Genomic DNA, 17,732 nt, shown 5'->3' with positions numbered 1-17,732 from the left:
GATGTCTTTAGTATATAGTGGCTCCATTTAGGAGACCCACCAGGAGACAATCTACCTGTTTATATATGCACGCCTCAGACAGATGTTGAATAATTCATGCGCAGAGGCGGACAACATGCAGCTGTATTTGGGTTATGGGGGTGGGAGGTGCATGGGCTCTTTCTCTGCTAGAATATGCACGGCCCAAATTATAGGCATTACTTTGCAAGGAGAGAAAAAGTAGGCCACTTTGCATAAAGGATCTAAAGGAGATGAAAATAAAATGGGAAAGATGGAGCTGAAGGAAGTTTCGGTTAAAGTTGGGTGATGGGAGTAATCATTAGGAATGTTGGGGTTTTTTTGGGTTTATTTTTTGCTTATGGAAAGACGCAGAATACCGTATAAACTACTTTTTTTTTTCTTTTTTTTTTTTTGAAACAAGCTAAAATGTACCAGTCTTCTAATATATATTCTTTAAAAACTTTAAAAACTGTCATTCCCCCATTGAGAATGCAAATGAAATTGCTGCAAACAGTTTCTCTGAATCAATTCTCGTCTTGCTGAGAGCGAATTGAAGACAGCTTGTCAACACATGTTAGAAACGGCATGGTGCACCCTGTGGAAGAGGCGTGTAAAAATGCACTTACAGCTTTATCCACCTCCCCGGGGAAGTGAAGGGGCCTGGGGGTGGGGGGGACCAAAATACAGAAAGATGCTGCTTCTGCTCAGGAATCTGTTCACTGCAGGTGCAGACAGTGCTGGATTTTGCTATGGGCCACTTGGCTCTCTGCCCTGGGCGGCATGGTGTAAGGAGAGGTGCAAAAATGTTTGTACCTTGAAGGACATTTTTTGTTTGTTTTTTCTATAAATGTCTTTGAAGTTAAAATACCTCCAGTCATTTAGATCAGACAAAAACGAGTGACTTTGTACACAACTGTATACAATTTTCAAAGAAAATTTGTAAGCCCGCCTCAAGAAAGATGTGTATTTTGCTTCATTTTTCTGTGGATAGCCAGCTCATGATGGCTATCCACATCTCCATCTTGATTTTTTTTTGTGTGCGTGTGTGTTTTCCAGTGATATTTTGCCACCTACAGGCATGGCATAGTTACTGCAACATTTTTTGTCTCTTTCTTTTTTTTTTTGTAAGACATTTCTAGTAATGGCAGACTTTTTAAAAGGAACAAAGACAAACAAAATCTTGGAAGTAAGTTTTATCAGTACAAGGCCTGCACACCTAGAAGTTGTGGAACTAACCATTGATTTTTTTTTCTCATTTTCATGTGTGAGAGAAACTTTTTGGGGGGGGGTAGAGCAACAAGATCGGCTCTACAGTTGTCCTGAGGACCATGTCTTTCTAGTTGTACATATGGTTGTGTGTGGAGGGGGAAGATGGAGCGCTGCAGTTTGCTGATGCCTGTCAGGAGGTTTGCAGCTCTCGAGTTTTAAATTCGGCACTCTGTCTGGTTGCCATTTGGGCCCTAATGGACTCTAATGAAAAATGACTCCACTGTTGCAGCGATCCATCAGAAGGTCTTCTCCTTCTTCCTCCTCTCTCAAGCAGATCCGGGGGTGGAGTGGCAGGAAATGTGACTGGCATCTGAATTTTGAAATAATGTCCATTTCAAAAACGACAAAAGTCAGTTGTTAATGAAAAGTTTTTTTTGTTTTTTTTTTTTTACATAAAGGAATGCCACTTTTTAAACTATTGGTTTATGAAATTTTTTTTGTCTTTCTGTTGTATGTTTTTAGTTTGTAATTATATTGTAGCAGTTAATGATAATAGAGCGCTTTGACTGGACGCCCTGTGTAGCTGCATTGTTCGTTTGTGCCTCAGGCCGGTTCTGGATAAGATTTGGTACCCTCTAGTGAGATCCAGCATAAGTTTTCATTTGAGCTCTAATGCCACTCATTTGAAGAACAAAAAAACCCCACGTAATTATGGTGCATTTTACGTTAATTAACTTTTAATGAGTGTTTAATGACTTCTACGCGCTCTCCATTGTGTATCGCCAGGGCGCAGTGAGTCAGCCGGCCCCTGGTCCCCAGAGGGAGCGCGGGCCACAAGCCCCGCCCGCTCTGAAAGAGAAGCGAGCGCTGGATGGAGAGAGAAAGAGAGGAAGGGGAGGAGGGAGGATGGAGATGGAGCGGGTTTCTTTTCACCAAATCAGGGTTTCAGTGAGTAACACTGCCGCCATAGGTGGAGGTTGCAGAGAAGCATGTCGGGATTAAAGCTGTGACTGAACCCGACGGGCTCCCCGCTCGCACCTGGTCCTCACCGTGACGCACAGGTTACGGGAGTCACGTTGGAGCGGCGGCGGAGGGATCAACCAAGTTTGGGATGCAGTGAGAGAGTCTGAGAGAGGATGCTCGCGCCTCGCAGTTCTTATTGCGCTTTAAATTTGGACGGAAAATAAGGTCGCCCGCGTGGGATGCGAAAGGGTCCGATTTTGTCTGGCGTGCGTCAGCCTTAGACATCTCTAGAAATATGTGCGGATTTTGTCTTGTTCGCGCCGAGCAACGAGGAGAACACCGATAGAATCCCAAATCCTTGGATGAATTTTGGAGAAGGACCTGGAAGAGGGAGGAGGGGGTGCGGGGATCTGATCCAATGTGGCGCATCCACCGCTCTTGACTGCGCGTAATGGGGAGAAAAGTTTTTTCGGACGCGCTCGCAGCTTCCCGCCGCTCGTAAATAACATGTGAATCCCGCTTTTTTTCTGAACGCAGCCGACGAAGTTTCCGAGTGAATTTCAAACCATCCATTATGACTTGAAACACCCTCGGGGTGATCGGGACTCCAATCAAACCAGTTAGCGATCCCCGCACCGCCAAAGACGCGCAGACGGACGTTCATGGTCTAGACAAGAGAGGATTTCTGCAGCAGCGACAGCAACGCAGTGAAACAAGCCCGATCCGCTTTATCAGAGAGAGGTTCCGTTCGGATGGCTGTGATGCTGTACCAGCTTGGCCAGAGGTGTGTGATGGAGCTGGTGCTGCTGACCGTCCTGTCTTGGGTCTCCGTGTGGGCGGAGGAGAAGATCATATTTGACAGACACGCTGTTTACTGGAACAGCTCCAATCCCAAGTGAGTTTTCCTTAAAGTTTGGCCTTGAGGTGTGTGTGCGTGCGTGTGTGTGTGTGTGTGTGTGTGTGCGTGTGTGTGTACGTGTGTGTGTGTGTGTCAGAGACAGAGAGAAAGAAAGAATATGTGTTTGTGTTTTAAGGACTGCCTGTCTGCCAAGCATGCCTCTCAAAATAAAACCTTACCAGTGGGCAACAGTTCCTTGAAATATGGAAGGAGCTGCACAGTTTCCCACTGCTTGACATATTCTGTCTGACCTCTTCTGTTTGTTTACCTTTAATGTTTTAGTTTTTTTGTTTTTCTACTAGTCTCCATTGTGTTTTGGCTGAAAATGCAATATTGATGTTTTTTTTTTTTTTTTTTTTTTTGCACACACAGACACTGGATGTTTTATGTAGCACAAGGGGCATCTTTTGTTTTAAACAATGAGGGCATGCTGCCTCCTCTTCTCATCACTGTCTGGAGATTTACTCTCTCTTTCTGTCTCTCTCTCTCTCTCCCACACACACACACTTGCAGAAAGCTTTTACCTCTTCTCAACTGGTTTCAGGGTCTGCACGCTCGTGCATTACACACACAAACCATGCAAACGCTCACATTTCGCTCGCTCTCTTTCTCTCTGGCTTTCTCATTGCCATGGCGCAGGAGTACACTCAGTCCATCTGACTAATGCTTTGTGACAGCCTCTTTTTCTCCTTTTCTATCACCCTGTCTTGTTTCTGTACCTGTTTGTACCTTCCTCCCTCTCCCAGTCAGGTAAATAAACAGTAGGCATGTGCCAGTTATCGGTATCAAGGTATGCCGAAGGTCTATTTTCCTTAGAAAGTTGTGATGTAAAAATTTCCCATCATGGATCACTGTCTCTGAAATGAAAGCAAAGTTCTGTCGTGGTCAGAGTTTTTTTTTTTTTTTTTCCCCAGCTCCCCTCACGTGTCGAACAAACGTGTAAAGTAAGCAAACTGCTAAATATATTTGACAAATTTTGTCAAATATATTTTTCTCAAAGGAAAAATTGTCTCGGCCCCTCCCCAAAAAGTTTAGTTTAGTGACATTTTTGCAGATTCGTGGCGATATTTGCCTGACGTATCAAATATGACACGAGAGGAAATTTTGGATGATTGGATGAGAATGTATTTTTGCTTTCCTTCTTTTTTGAAAACTTAAAAACGAATAAAGGGAACTTTTTTCAGAGTGTTGTTTCTTTTTAAAGACAAAATAGCTAGCATCCTGCTCCTCGAGCTTAAAGCACGTCCCCTACTCCCACCTGTTTCTGTGCACTGCCAGTCAGCTGGCTGAAAGAAGGCAATCCCGCCACCAGCCACCAGTTTCACGTTGATTACCAGAAAAACGAAGCACATTCAACGGGAACCTGCATGTGATTATTGTGGTGTAAATTTTAAGGCAGGCGAAATACACCTTGTGATTTTGGAAAAGTGCAATAATTATTACTATATTAATAAAAAAAAACCTCAATGTATCAAATATGATACAAAAAAATAACCTGTATCAATTCCATTTTTACTTGTTAAGTTTTGTATCAAACTCAAAATGACAGTAAGCCAATGTAATAGCGTTATTATAACCATAATAATGAATATGTTATTGCATATTATAGCAGCCACATAAAATATTATTGTAAAAGGAAAAGCAGTTGAATTGGAGCTTTATTGTGTATCTCTAGGTGGTATTTTTACTCAAGGTTATAATGCCGTGAGAATCTCACACCCGCCTATGCTGCCTCATAAACACTGAAAGCGTTCCCTTCCCCTCTCTCTCTCTCTCTCCCTCTTTCTCATGGCTGAGTTAGTCTAAACCTAAACGGCCCTGACTCTCCCTGCATCACCCAAACACACCCCGCGCCAACACAGGCCCGTCTCTGAATGCATCACGGTTCCACAGAAGGCTCCTCAAATATTTAATAGGCAAGGGGGAACATTTTCTCCTTTTCCCAGAGTCTCTTTCTGTCTTTCTATTTGTCTGTCTGCGCTCCTGCTCTTCTGCCATACACACGCTCGTGCACACGCCAACACACACCGAAACACCTACGCACGGCGAGCGTCACAGGCTACATTTAAGCTATATAGGAGGTTGCTGGGGGCGCTGTTATTCCATCAGGGACTACGGAGAAGCAGCAGCAAGAAAACGGGGGTACATCAAAAATGCATCGGTGCTAAAGCAGTGAGCCTAGGCTTTGTAGCGGCAGAGAGGTTCATCCTCCCCACCCCTCTGCCAGCAGTGTTGGGTAGTAACGGATTACATGTAACGACGTTACGTAATTTAATTACAAAAAAAGAGTAACTGTAATTCGTTACAGTTACATTGAGAAAATATGTAATCCAGTTACAGTTACTTCCGAAAATATTAAGAATTACAAATTTAGTTACATTTTTAAAAAATATATAAACAAAAACCTTTGCGAAATATGTAATGATATTTTTATTGCTTTGCGCCCTTTATCGCCGTTTCCCGCTACGGCTCCTTGTCTCTATCACAGCCGCAATGCCACCCTGATGTTCCATCCTGTGCTGGCGGAGCCTCCTGGAGGAACAGCAAGCGAGCGGACGGTTCCATTTCAGCTCAAGCAGCGCATCAAAAATGACAGCCTTCCAGCACTAGAAATTAAAGGAGCATTTTATTTATGTAACCCAGGCTCTCCCTCTTCAGACCTACAGCTGGTGGAAGACACCCTATGGGCTCTGCGTTGTGTTTCTTTTCGTGAAAGTGGGGTATGTTCGGTGCAAAACAAGATGCAATCTGCAGCCAACTGGCACACTGAACAAACAGAAAAAAAGATCGGCATACCAACGCAATGTATATTTTACACCGGGCTAGCGGAGCTGCTGCTTACCTTACAGACAGTAAACACACTGTAAGGAATACAGCAGCTCGCGCGCAAAAATCCCCTGCACTACGGTGTCCCCGGCAGGACAAACATCTCGGAATTGTGGTAATACCAGCAATTACAGAAAACAATAGTACCGTCTTCTGTAACATTTATGCACTGCTTTACATTTACATCTGTGAAAATGGCTCAAATCTAACCGTGCAGTGCAATAAGTGTTTGCCGGCTATCAAGAACTTGTCCACGTCGAAGCAATCTATGTCAAACCTGAGGAAATATTAGAGGTAATTGCAGCTCACTGATAGACGAAGCTTATTGTTTTACGAATATTTGACTGTTTGGTGTTGATGCATGACAAACGTTGGAATCTATTCTTTCCCATGAGACATTGTATGCAATGTGCTAGTGTTATGGTTTTCATGAACATAAAGTAAACTAGAAAATTCCTGAAGAAATTTAACTGGGGCCTGCCAAAGTGTGCCCGTCGGTTTGGACCCAGGGTTCTGATGCTAAGAATTAGCATCAATGCTAAGCTTAGCTGAATAGTAGTCATTAGCTTGTGGAAAGTCACAAGTATGCTAAGTAAGCTGGACGTACACCATTCAGTCTGTTAAAATGAGTGTATAAGCTGAAATTAGCCTAAATGCTAATGTAAGCCTAAATACTTCCAGCAGCATGTGGGGTATCATTAGAATGTTCTCTATAATTTACTTACTCCATTCAGTATACTAAACATGGCTATTAAGTCAGAAAAATAGGCAATAGCTTATTTAAGCTAAAAGGATATTGCAGAATCATATTATCGCACTGCCTGTGGCGGTGCAATAATATGCAGTGCACTAAGAAAAATAAAATGTTGAACATGGGTCAATACTCATTAAAACCTCAAAGTAATCAAAAAGTAATCAAAAGTAATTAGTTACATTACTTTTTAAAAGTAATCGAAAAAGTTACACTGCAATTACATTTTAAACAAGGTAACTTGTAACTGTAACGGATTACATTTTTAAAGTAACTTACCCAACACTGTCTGCCAGGCTTTGGCACTGTCACTGCTCATGCTTTGCCTTTCTCTGCATTTACACACACACATATACAGATCCACAGTGCTGCTCCTGTAATGGTCATCCACTTCCATGTATTCCAGATTCCTTTGAATTAAAGTCACTTGCTAGGTTTTATTGGCAAGGTCTGTCATCCAGACAGCATGATGCTGCCATTACCATGTTTCAAGGTGAGGACGGTGTGTTAAGAGTCACATCTGACCAGTTCACCTTCCTCTTCTCCCACATGTTTGCTGAAGCCTAACGAGATGCACACTAATGGAAGCACTTGCCAGAGAGAATGAAGAGACTCAAAGTGTGGAGAAATGAATAATAACTGTGTAAATTAATTGATCAGACATTGTGCATTGTGTTTTTCTTTGTGCGTCCAAAATGTCCTTTCTGACTCCAAAGCAGCTCAAGAGCTCTTTTCCTAGAAGATCACGAGCACAGACGTGGAACTTGTTGTCCAGTTAACTCTTCAGGATTTAGCGTGCTGCAGCTTTACGCTTTTATTCCTGTGTCCCTGAGAGCTCAGGCTGCTTCTAGTTTTAATTGGCTTTCTTTGTATCTGCAGTTCAAAAGGTTAATATTTTAGAAGCCCTAAAAGGGATAAGGTCTTGAACTTTATTTATTTATTTATTTATTTTTTTGGAAGGCTGATCTACAACGATTGCTATTCTCCTTAATGGAATATTCCATTATGTCTTGTCCTTGATTAGATACATGGTAAATAAATTAAAGGTTCACTGTCCCACCGTCCACACACTTTGTAAACAAAGTCTCTACTGAACATGTCATAGATGTTATCACACCCAGAGAAAAGTTGAAAATTTTTTATTGAAGGTCCGGGATGTTGCATCCATAGATGGTATCCGGACAAGGAAGAAAATAGCAGGCACTTTCTTCTTAAATGTGTAATGCCCCAACTGATTTTATTTTCAAGAACATTTCAATGTAATATCAAATACAAACTTATTAAGTTTATACACAGAAAACTCCTAAGGATTTGCTTAAACCATTTTACATTTTGTCGCATTTCAATCAATTTGTGTGACTGTAATAAGGACAAACAGGCAATTTCTAAAAGCTTAGCAATGTACCCTTTTACTCTGATACTCCTAAATAAAACTCAGTCACTAAACAGAGTCCCCCGCCCTTGATTTATCCCCAGTAGAAACGTGTTCTGTGAAGGCCTGAGAGGCTTGTTGGAGAACATTAGTGAGCAAACAGCATCATGAAGACCAAGGAACGCAGCAGAGAAAGGTCAGGAAGAAACGTCGTTAAATCTCAAGCTTTGCACGTGTTCAATCCACCATCTCGATGCGGAAAGAACGTGGTTCGAAAGCGTCATTACCAAAACTGACAGGGCAGGAAAAGGGAGCATTAATTGGTGAAGTTGCCAAGAGGATGATGAGGAGCAGCAGAGACCCACACCTCAGGTGAAAGAATCACTGGACAGCTATGGTTTATGGAAGAGTGGCAGGAAGAAAGTCCCGAGAATCAGTTTCTTAGGAGACACAACAAAGATGTGGAATGAGGTGGTCTGGTCTGGAGGGACCAACACTGAGGTTTGTGGGTCTTGGGGGGGGGGGAATACCTGCATCTCAGTGTGAAGAAACCATTTCTAAGATGAAACAGTGGTGGCAGCATAAATAGTTTCACAGAAGGCTCTAGTTTCAGAACTGCTTTCCTCTCAAACCAAGGCTTCTTGTATTGCAGTCTGTCATAAAATTAAGCTTCAGTTAAAAGGTGACAATCTACGATTTAATGTGCCAACAAAGTGAGATATTTCGATTGTTTTATGATTAAACCAAACTTACCTTGTTCACAGAAGACATCGACAAACTTTCTCTCTTGTTAGAAAGTAAAAACAAGCATTTGAAGAGTCACTTATGATACTTTTTTTTTCCCTGTGCAAAGTTTTTGTTTGTCTTAAGTCTTGGAGGACCACATCTTCTGTTTAATCCCATCATTTCTAAGCAATAGGATTAGCGCTCTTGTGTTTTCCTGCTTTCCTTCCATGCAGATTTTTCTCAGCCCCTTCAATTAATGCGTGTCCACTTCCTCTCTGTTTACTCCAGCCTCTCTTGCCCTACTTTTCTCCTCGGTGCGTCTGCAGCATTAATAACCATCGACTCTATAAAATCTGTTAATTGTTTTGTTTTCAAACCTTTTAGCTAATTGTATGTCAATTACGGTTATTCTGGAGCGCATTGATCTCAATAAGATTAACCTGAATAAGTCAGGATAAATAAATAACTTCAACTGATGTTCCTTCTTGAGGGTGTGTGTGTGCGTGTGTGGAGAGGGGGGGGCTCAACTACAAATTGCTCCAACCCTTTTTTTTTTCTTTTTTTCCCCCAATCCCTGACTCTCAGCGGGTCCTATCTCTTTCGAGGTCTCGCTGGATAAGAGAAAATGCATGAGATAATCCAATTCAAACAGCTCCGGCCATTTTTGGTCACGGTGGGGGCAGCGCCCTCCAACACACACCATGTGATGTCCATCCTGTGCAGTAACATTGTGGCATAACGTTATTAACATAATATCACAACAATGCTGCAACATTGGAGCAGGATCTGGAAATCTCTCAGACCCGCATAGAAGAGGGTTTTTTGTTTGTTTGTTTGTTTGTTTTCCTTCTGCCAACATGCAGGCGGGCATAAATGTGGAACACACACATACATGCAGTCGGATTTAGGTCAGTCACAACCATTATGAATGTCTATTGAATACGAGGTTATGCAGGCTCCATTTTTCTAGCTGGGTCCTGTTGCACACTTGTGTATGGACACATATCTGTTCATTTTCTAGAAAAAAAAATCCTCGTTGTCCCTTTTCGTTTTTATAGCCAGCACACACAAACATAGAGGCTGCCTTGTTTGGCTCCCAGGCCTGTATTATAAAGCCTGCAGGTGAGGGGCTTTGTTCACCCCAAGCAGCTAATGTGCTCAGAGCAATAGGCTCTCATCCACACACACACACACACACACACACCCACACACTCCCAGGCACACAAATACATGGGCCGAACCGTCCAGAAGGAGCACCTTATCTAATCCTGGGGTTTATCCTTCAAAAGACTTTCTTTTCCTTTTCTCCTTTGTTCCTCCTCCTCTCCTCATCTCTCCGTGTCTTTGAGGAACTCCATGTCAGTGAGAAGCGCTGATGGTGGATGACACGTTCCTTCTACGGGACACAATCCATCTCCTTGGAGATGTTCACACACATACACCCAAACACGTTCACCCACGCAGCCTTTGAGGAGGAAGTGTTTTATGTGACGAGCACAGCTTTTTTTTTTCTAGGTTTTTTTTTCTGCATGTAGAAAGTTTCCACTTTCTACGTGCATTGGTTGATTCCCACCTCCATGTCCTGTCCCCTTGCTTCAGCCAGGGATACAGTACAGTACCCATTTTGGTCTGAGGGTGGTTTAAAGGTTGTATAATTGCCCCTTTGTAATTGTATTGAGCAGTTTGAACTGATTTTCGTAAATTTGTATCTTGACAAAATCTGTCCATGAAAAGACTTTCCCTTTACGCTCATTGCTTGGTTTCTGCTCCGGTCTGCACTGTCTAAAAGGGATGCACGACTTTTGGTCGATAATCGATGTGCCGTTATAATAAAACGATACCAATTTCCTATACCTGCTGCTGAAACTATATGGCTTTCTCTACTGTGGAATTAAAATACTGCATTATCTTTGCCAATTTAGCCTGCTACCAAATGCAAATGCCTAAAAGGAGGCTTAAAATGATGCAACACTTTCAACTTGTATTATGTTTAATGTTAAATTTACTCTTGACATCTGCTCTCTCTAAGACAATGACAACACTCAAACAGTGCAAATTTACTGTGCTGCAGGCATCATTGTCACTGGTTTGTGATATAAAATCAACACCTTTTCTATGGGTGAGTTATTTTTGAAAGAATGGCCGACGTCCGATATAAAAAATTTACAGCAAATGTCGGCCGATACAGTTACCATGCCGATAATATGGTGCATTTCTACTGTCAAATGTAAGGCTGTATTGACGGCATACTTGCTGAAGAATCTTAAGGACTTTGAGTGGAAATCAGATTCACTGGAACTCAATTTTGAACATTGTACCACAGGATTACTTGTGCACCTGTTATGTTTAAATCTTTAGATTTTCTTTTTAGAATTTATTAAAAAGAAAGGTCTGAAAACAAGTTTCCCTGCTATTACTGTAGGTTGCTTTGTGAATTTTTTATTTATTTTTTCCTCATTGAGGAGACCACACTTAGACTAGCTAAAGCAGGCATTCTGGTGGCGCTGGATGTGTGTGGTCAGTCATTACTCCGCCACCAGCCAGCCCACACACACATCCAGACACCCACACACCACAAGGATTTGCATCCAATTTACATTTAGACGTGTACTCTCTCCTGTTCAGTTACTGACAGTTTGTCAGACTCAAGCTTGCCCCTGGGTTAAATCCATCTTCTGCCGCCTCAATTGCCACTACCCACCCTACCTTCCTTTACCTCCATTTTTCTTTTATTTACCCCCTCCCTCTCTTTACGTCTGTGCCTATCCAGCTTTCATCTTTACAGTCTCTCTCATCTCCCGCTGTCTTGGATCACGACTCCTCTCCTACTTGGCCCTCCATCGCTCATACGATGGGGATGCGTTTTTTTTTCTTCTTCTTTTTTTTACACATCTAACTTCGCATTGCCCTGCAATGTCCACATTGCCTCAGGCGGGCTGACACAAAGCAGCGCTACATCAGGTTACATGTTTCAGCCGTGACCCACATTGGGCTTTATCCGTACGGCCGCGCGCGCGTTTGCTTAAGATGACAGGGCTCTGCTGCGGTTTATGTTGAAAGACGCCAGTGTCAAGAGTTAATGCAGTATCCATATCCGCTCGGCTCTAGCTAAACTGATACTTAGAGTAATTAACATCGAGGCTTCCACCTTTGCAAATGATTTCTCCGAGCTCAGCAGGGAGAGACGCGGTTACATAACGGGTTCTAGTCTGGCGGATCTTAGTCATCAGCACATTCAACGCGCTGATTGGCAGGAGGAGGTCAAATTAATATGCGGGGGCCATTAAGAGTGGAGAAGTAGGTCTGCTGATTTTTTTTTTTTTATTATTCGGTGAGACATTTCAGCATCAATTTGTGATTTCTTTTTTTTTGGTATCGAGCTCATTGAATGAAAACCAAATCTGGCAGCGCTCTCGGCAGAGGTTACGGCTTCCTAACGATGTTTTTGTGAACTCGTTCATTCGAGAATGTCGAAACTCCTTTAATGGGGATAATCAGGTTTGACAACTCATAGCAGGGTTTTTAGAAACCAAAAATAGTTCTCATTAACGACACAAAACCTATGAGAGCTTTTGGGGCCTGGTGTGCAACACATTAAGGACCTTGCTGCAGCTTTGCACGTGTTAATACTAAGTGTTATGTGTCCCGGAGCTGTTGATGGGAATATAACATTTAATCATTTCAGACAAAAGAAGGAGGTAAACTCAGTGTGATGTTAAACAGGGCCTTGCAAAAGTATTTCCAAACTTTTCGTATCTTCTTTCAGAATCGTCTAGGTATTAGCTCAACGCATCTTCCTACCAAACATGATTAACTTCCCTGCTGAGTATTTCAGCAGCACAGTGCTGCTTCTGCCGTGTTTCATAGTGGAGACGATGCGTAGATGCTGATCTCTTTCGCATATGGTCTGCAAATAATTGACAATCATTTACTATCACAGGATTAATAAAGTTTTAGTCTAAGAAAGTCAAAGATTCTTCATCCATCCTGGTTTATACATCCAATATGGCTGTCACAAGAATAGAAGTTTGTGATGGCTGGAGCAATTGCTTGTTTGTGTTTTCAGTGTTTAGATGCCCATTTATTTATTCCTTGACATCGTATTGTCCACCATTTCTTAGTCGACTTTAATACCATCTACTGGTCTGCCATGGGAAATACTGCATTTTTATTTTATTTTTTAAAGACTACATAATTCTTTTTTTCAAGGATAAAAAAAAAAAGTTTATTCATTACAAATTGTCAAGAGTATAGTTGACCTTCAGTGACTTTTGTTGCTCGTGGAACATGGGAGATTCATAGAGGAAGCTATTTGGTTGTATTTTTCTGAATATTGTTTTAGGAGTGTAAATCACTCAATATCGTTGCCAGTCTTCCCAGGAGCGATTCTTTGAAAAGTTCATCACCAAGGTCAGACCACAGAAAACTCAGAGGAACTGCATAAAATCCAAGAACTGCATTTTAGACACTATTGACCTTAATTTGAATGTTAAATATTGAATTTCTGCCAATAAAAACGTAAAGACGAGAGCAAAACTTTCTTTTTACCGATCATAGAAAGGCCATAAGTCGAGTCTCAAGAAAGACATACTTTATTCAAACACTGTTTTCCAAAACTCTTTGCTGTCATAGAACCTTAATTTTCACATATGGCAATGATTATTCTAGCAAGTGGTACAATGTGAATAAGCTTCTTGTGCAGGAGTATCAAGATATGGTCCAACAAACTTGAATAAATTGGTTGAATTGCCTCTGCAGCTTGGAGTCAAAGTGCTACAAGTTTCTCCCAGTAACCAAATTATTTGACTCTGGTGTTCTGAAGCAGAGTTATCTGACATTTTCAGGACACCAGCCCATTAAGACGGAAATTTGAGACCTGAGTCCAGAAATATTACAGTGGTTTAAGTGAAAGTTACTTTCATACCACATTTAGTGCACACTGGCAGACCGTTGGCGGCACGCCGCCTTCTACTTGCGTTTGCCATGTCGCTAATCACCGACCTCGTAAGTAACTGCATAATGTGAATGTGATAATGGCTAAAAGTTTTCTGAAATAGCTTTTTTTTCTTTTTTTTTTTTTGATAAACTGCTTTGACATTTTCGAGATGGCAGTTGGTTAAATATGGCAGAAGCTCAGCCTGGTTTCAACTCTTCCCAGTCTAACCGACCTCTGCCAAAGAGTTTATAGCAATGAGTTATTAAGACACCAACTACAGAAAAGATATTGCCTGGTTGTAAACTTTTAACAGAACCCCACTTCAAAACTCCGGACATTTCGCTTTAACGCTCTTTCTTGACGCCCTGCTACGTGAAACTGATTTTGATTCTTCTTCTTTTTTTTTCTTTTTTTATGGCGGTTGGCAAGAACTGATCTGTCTCTCTCTGCTGTACTCATTTAGCCTGGTTAAACACAGGTGTGGCTGATCACGGTAACGATTAATGCATTCATGCAGGTGTTCTGGAGCCAGGCTCGGCTCAGCCCAGGCAACATCGCTGCAATGATTAATTGCCTCTGAGCTTTCCCCACAGCGCCAGAGCCGGAGAGTTTGCGGGAAAGCAAACTGTTATATGTCAAGTGTCGAGGTGCTAAGAGCGGAGAGGGCCTGTTTATTACTGGTTTTATGCCACGTGAGAGTTGTGTTTAATTACTGCTCGGTTTCATTTTGTTGCGCTTCTGCCTGAGTTGAAACATTTTGTTAATTACTTTCAGATGTTAAATAGCTTGGCGTTTTTTTTTTTTTTTTTTTTTTTCCCCCGCGCGGTGCCTTGCGAAAAATATTTCCACCTTGTGGAACTTTGTCATGTTACAAATGCAGAACTTGGAAGGCTCCCCGATTTGAATTTTAGGAGATATCACAACACAAAAGTGGTGCATATTTGTGCAGTGGAAGGGAGCGATGACACAAGCTTTTTTTGAGTTTGATATGTATTTTGTAAACAGATGCATTTCTGAAAGTTGACAAATATTTGCCATTTCTTCTTTTCTGAATAGTTTGAAGCTGCAGGTTTAGGATTGATCTAACACCCTCCTTCTATCTCCATCTTCCCATCAACTCTGACCAGGTTTGACCTGCTGAACAAATGTATTCCCACAGCATGATTCTTATACCGCCCCTGGTTTGTTCAAGTTGATGTGATTTCTCCTCTCTACAAAGCATTTTCAAAATAAAAAAACAAACAAATTTATTTTGGTCTTATCATCTGACAAGAGCGCCTTCATCCACATTTTTCCAGTGTCATCTGCACGGCTTGTGCCAAACTCTTACCAGGACTTCTTGTGACCTCTTACAAACACAGAAGGACCTAAGATCTGAGTAGTGCACAACTAAAAAACTCCCACTCTGAATCTCTCAAGCTCCTCCATACTTACCGTGGTCCACGAGCTCTCCTGGCATGTACTGTTGTTTTAGGTGCTCGGTCAGTTCTTTCATACGTTTTCCATTTTCGTTTGATGGATTCAATAGCACTGTGTGAGATTTTTAACACCTTTGATGCTCTCTTTTTAACCCAGCCCCTTTTTGGACCTCCTTACTGCTCTGTTCTTTGGTTTTCATGATGCTACTTGTTCACTAATGTACTCTACCAAACTTTGATGCTTTCACAAAACAGCTACTGTGATTAAATTACTCACAGATAGAAGTGACTTTCGATTGCAATTTGCTGCACTGGATCTATAAAGTCCTGAGCAGAAACGCACCCCATTTCGCAGATCTTCTTCTTTTTTTTTTCTTTTCTTTTTATGAAAGTCGTGATTTTTTATTTTTTTTTCTCCCTTCGAAGCACTAATATTAGTTTATGTTGGTCTGTTGCTCAAAAATATATATTTTTTCTGACATTGAAAACACAATAGCTGCAGAACAATCAAAGTCTTCCTTGGTAATAACTCATTCACTGGTTAATCTGAGCTCCGATTAAATCCTCAAACTGTAATGTAAAGAGTAACACAAATATATTCCTCAAGTGGTGCCATCTTTCCCTAACATCAGAATTAAAGATTTTAGTTCAGAGTGAAGGTTGTGACTTGGAATGCTAATACTTGTCTTAGAAATTATCTCGTTTTCAAAGCAGGTTTACCGCTAAATATCTTCCCCCTCAGGGCAAATGAAATCAGACCTTTCCAATGCATTTCTCACAGAAAATGCATTGGAAAAGTCTGAGTGTCTGTGTGTGTGTGTGTGTGTGTGTGGATGGAAGCTCTCTCTCTCTCTCTCTCTCTTTTTTCAGGTTCTCTATCCTACCTCAGAGTTTCTGAGCTTGGTGGGAGAAATATCTTTTGATCTGCCAGCAGAAGTGGAGTTGATCTGTTTAGTATGTCACCTGCACGGTGAGGAATCTGTGATGAGACGTATAATGTTTACTTAACTTCCCTCAGCGTTTGATTGTTAGCGCAGCCGAGACGGAGCGAGCCAAACGCGCTGCGATGTTATGCTGCGGCGCATGCTTCCTCGGCTGCTCTCCTTCGCTAATGAGGTTTGCTGATGATAATCGCCGTGGCGATGATGGAGCTGATGATGATGCAAGCACTCCGAAACAACCTGCGGGAGATCCCAGGAGTTTCTGTTCAAACCAAGAGAAAGCGAGGCAGAGGGCGAGCAAGAGAGGGCGAGGGCGGCTTTTCTTTTGGTTTACATTTATTCTGGAAGACACCAACAGACTGGACATTAAAAAAATAATAAATAAATAAAAAACTAGTGGAGAGAGACTGGACCAGAATATGACTGCATTCAATACACTGTGAATAATAGCCATTGTTATTCCTGCCTCATTCTGGTTTTCGCTCCCTTCTAGTACTTTTTCCTCAGGTCCCGGCAGGTTGGGGAGATTGTGTTAGCCGGTAAAAGAATAGGACTCTTCTCTTTCAGTTCTGTCTGCCCGCTATTCTAATGGGACACCCGCAGCTTGGATTCCATATGGACCAGCTGGAGACTGATAATAAAGCATACACTGCTGTCTGGGTGCGCCTCGGACTGACCACAAGGGACAAGAAAAAGAAATAAAAAAAACAACCTAAAAAGACAAAAAGAACTGAAGAGATTTACTTGAAGGATTGGGGCCACATTCAGCATAAGGATAAGGATGAAATAAAAGAGTTTAATCAACTTTTTTTTTTTTTAGATAAGAAAAAAAGAAGAAGAAAACAAAGCATTAAGGATGGAGAGGAGCGATTTAGAAAGAAAAAGTGGTGCAAATTTGAGGACCTAAAAACGAGAAAACCAAAGGTTACTTCAGGAATAGTTTGACAGCAACAAGAAGCGCCTGCTTGGATTGTCTCAGTGGGTGGGTGTTGAGAGGCTGGAGTTACCGAGGGAACGTTGGCCTTTTGCGCGGTACCCCATCAGGTGTTGGGGATGACCTCTGGTGCGTGCAGCTTTAAAGATAAGATTTTACATTCAAAACTGACAAAATACAAGTCACATTCAAAAGTTGGAGAGACGAGATCTCCCCGTTGTCCTCCTGGCTTCGTTGCAGGCGACATTGAACTTAAAAGGTGATCTGTTTGGCAACGGTACATTTTACTTTTTTTATTTTTTTATTTTCCTCCTATGAAACAATTTGGCTACCAGTTACATCCTGTATAAATGTTTATGCCATGTATTTGTGAACAGCAAGGTCATCTCTCTCCTTGTCGGACAAGATAACATCGTCGCAAGGCAGTTGGCTGGGTTTTCCCAGAGTGTCCACGCACCTGCGTTGTGCATATTTTGGAGTGCTAATGAAGACCCGCTTTTCATCCGTGTCCAAGGCTGTACCTGATTGACTTTTAAAACGCAGAAGAGGACAAACGAGGGATGAGATTTGGAATCACTTCCAGTGTAATCTACCAGAAAGAGCCAGGAAATAGCAATTACATTATCTGTAAAATTTGAACTTTTCAAATTTTCTTTGTCATATTTCAATTGCAAAGGTCGACGTAGTTTATTGGAATGTAACACCAGGTTGCAGGAATGTTTATGATGCATATTTTCCAGGCTTTTTCTCAACAAATA

At 41.7% G+C, this 17,732-nt stretch overlaps 1 protein-coding gene across 1 annotated transcript in view; it reads left to right on the top strand.

The window, feature by feature from the left end:
• Positions 1-2,142: 2,142 nt before the first annotated feature.
• The window catches only part of efna2a (ephrin-A2a), a 107,746-nt gene continuing 92,156 nt past the window's right edge, over positions 2,143-17,732 (top strand). The window contains exon 1 of the mRNA XM_044142193.1: positions 2,143-3,067. Coding sequence (XP_043998128.1) covers positions 2,925-3,067 — 143 coding nt within the window. The 5' untranslated portion in view covers positions 2,143-2,924. The remainder of the gene's footprint in view (positions 3,068-17,732) is intronic.

The sequence above is a fragment of the Gambusia affinis genome, linkage group LG16, assembly GCF_019740435.1.
Source record: "Gambusia affinis linkage group LG16, SWU_Gaff_1.0, whole genome shotgun sequence".
Taxonomy (NCBI): domain Eukaryota; kingdom Metazoa; phylum Chordata; class Actinopteri; order Cyprinodontiformes; family Poeciliidae; genus Gambusia; species Gambusia affinis.
This window is presented reverse-complemented; position numbering and strand designations above follow the sequence as displayed.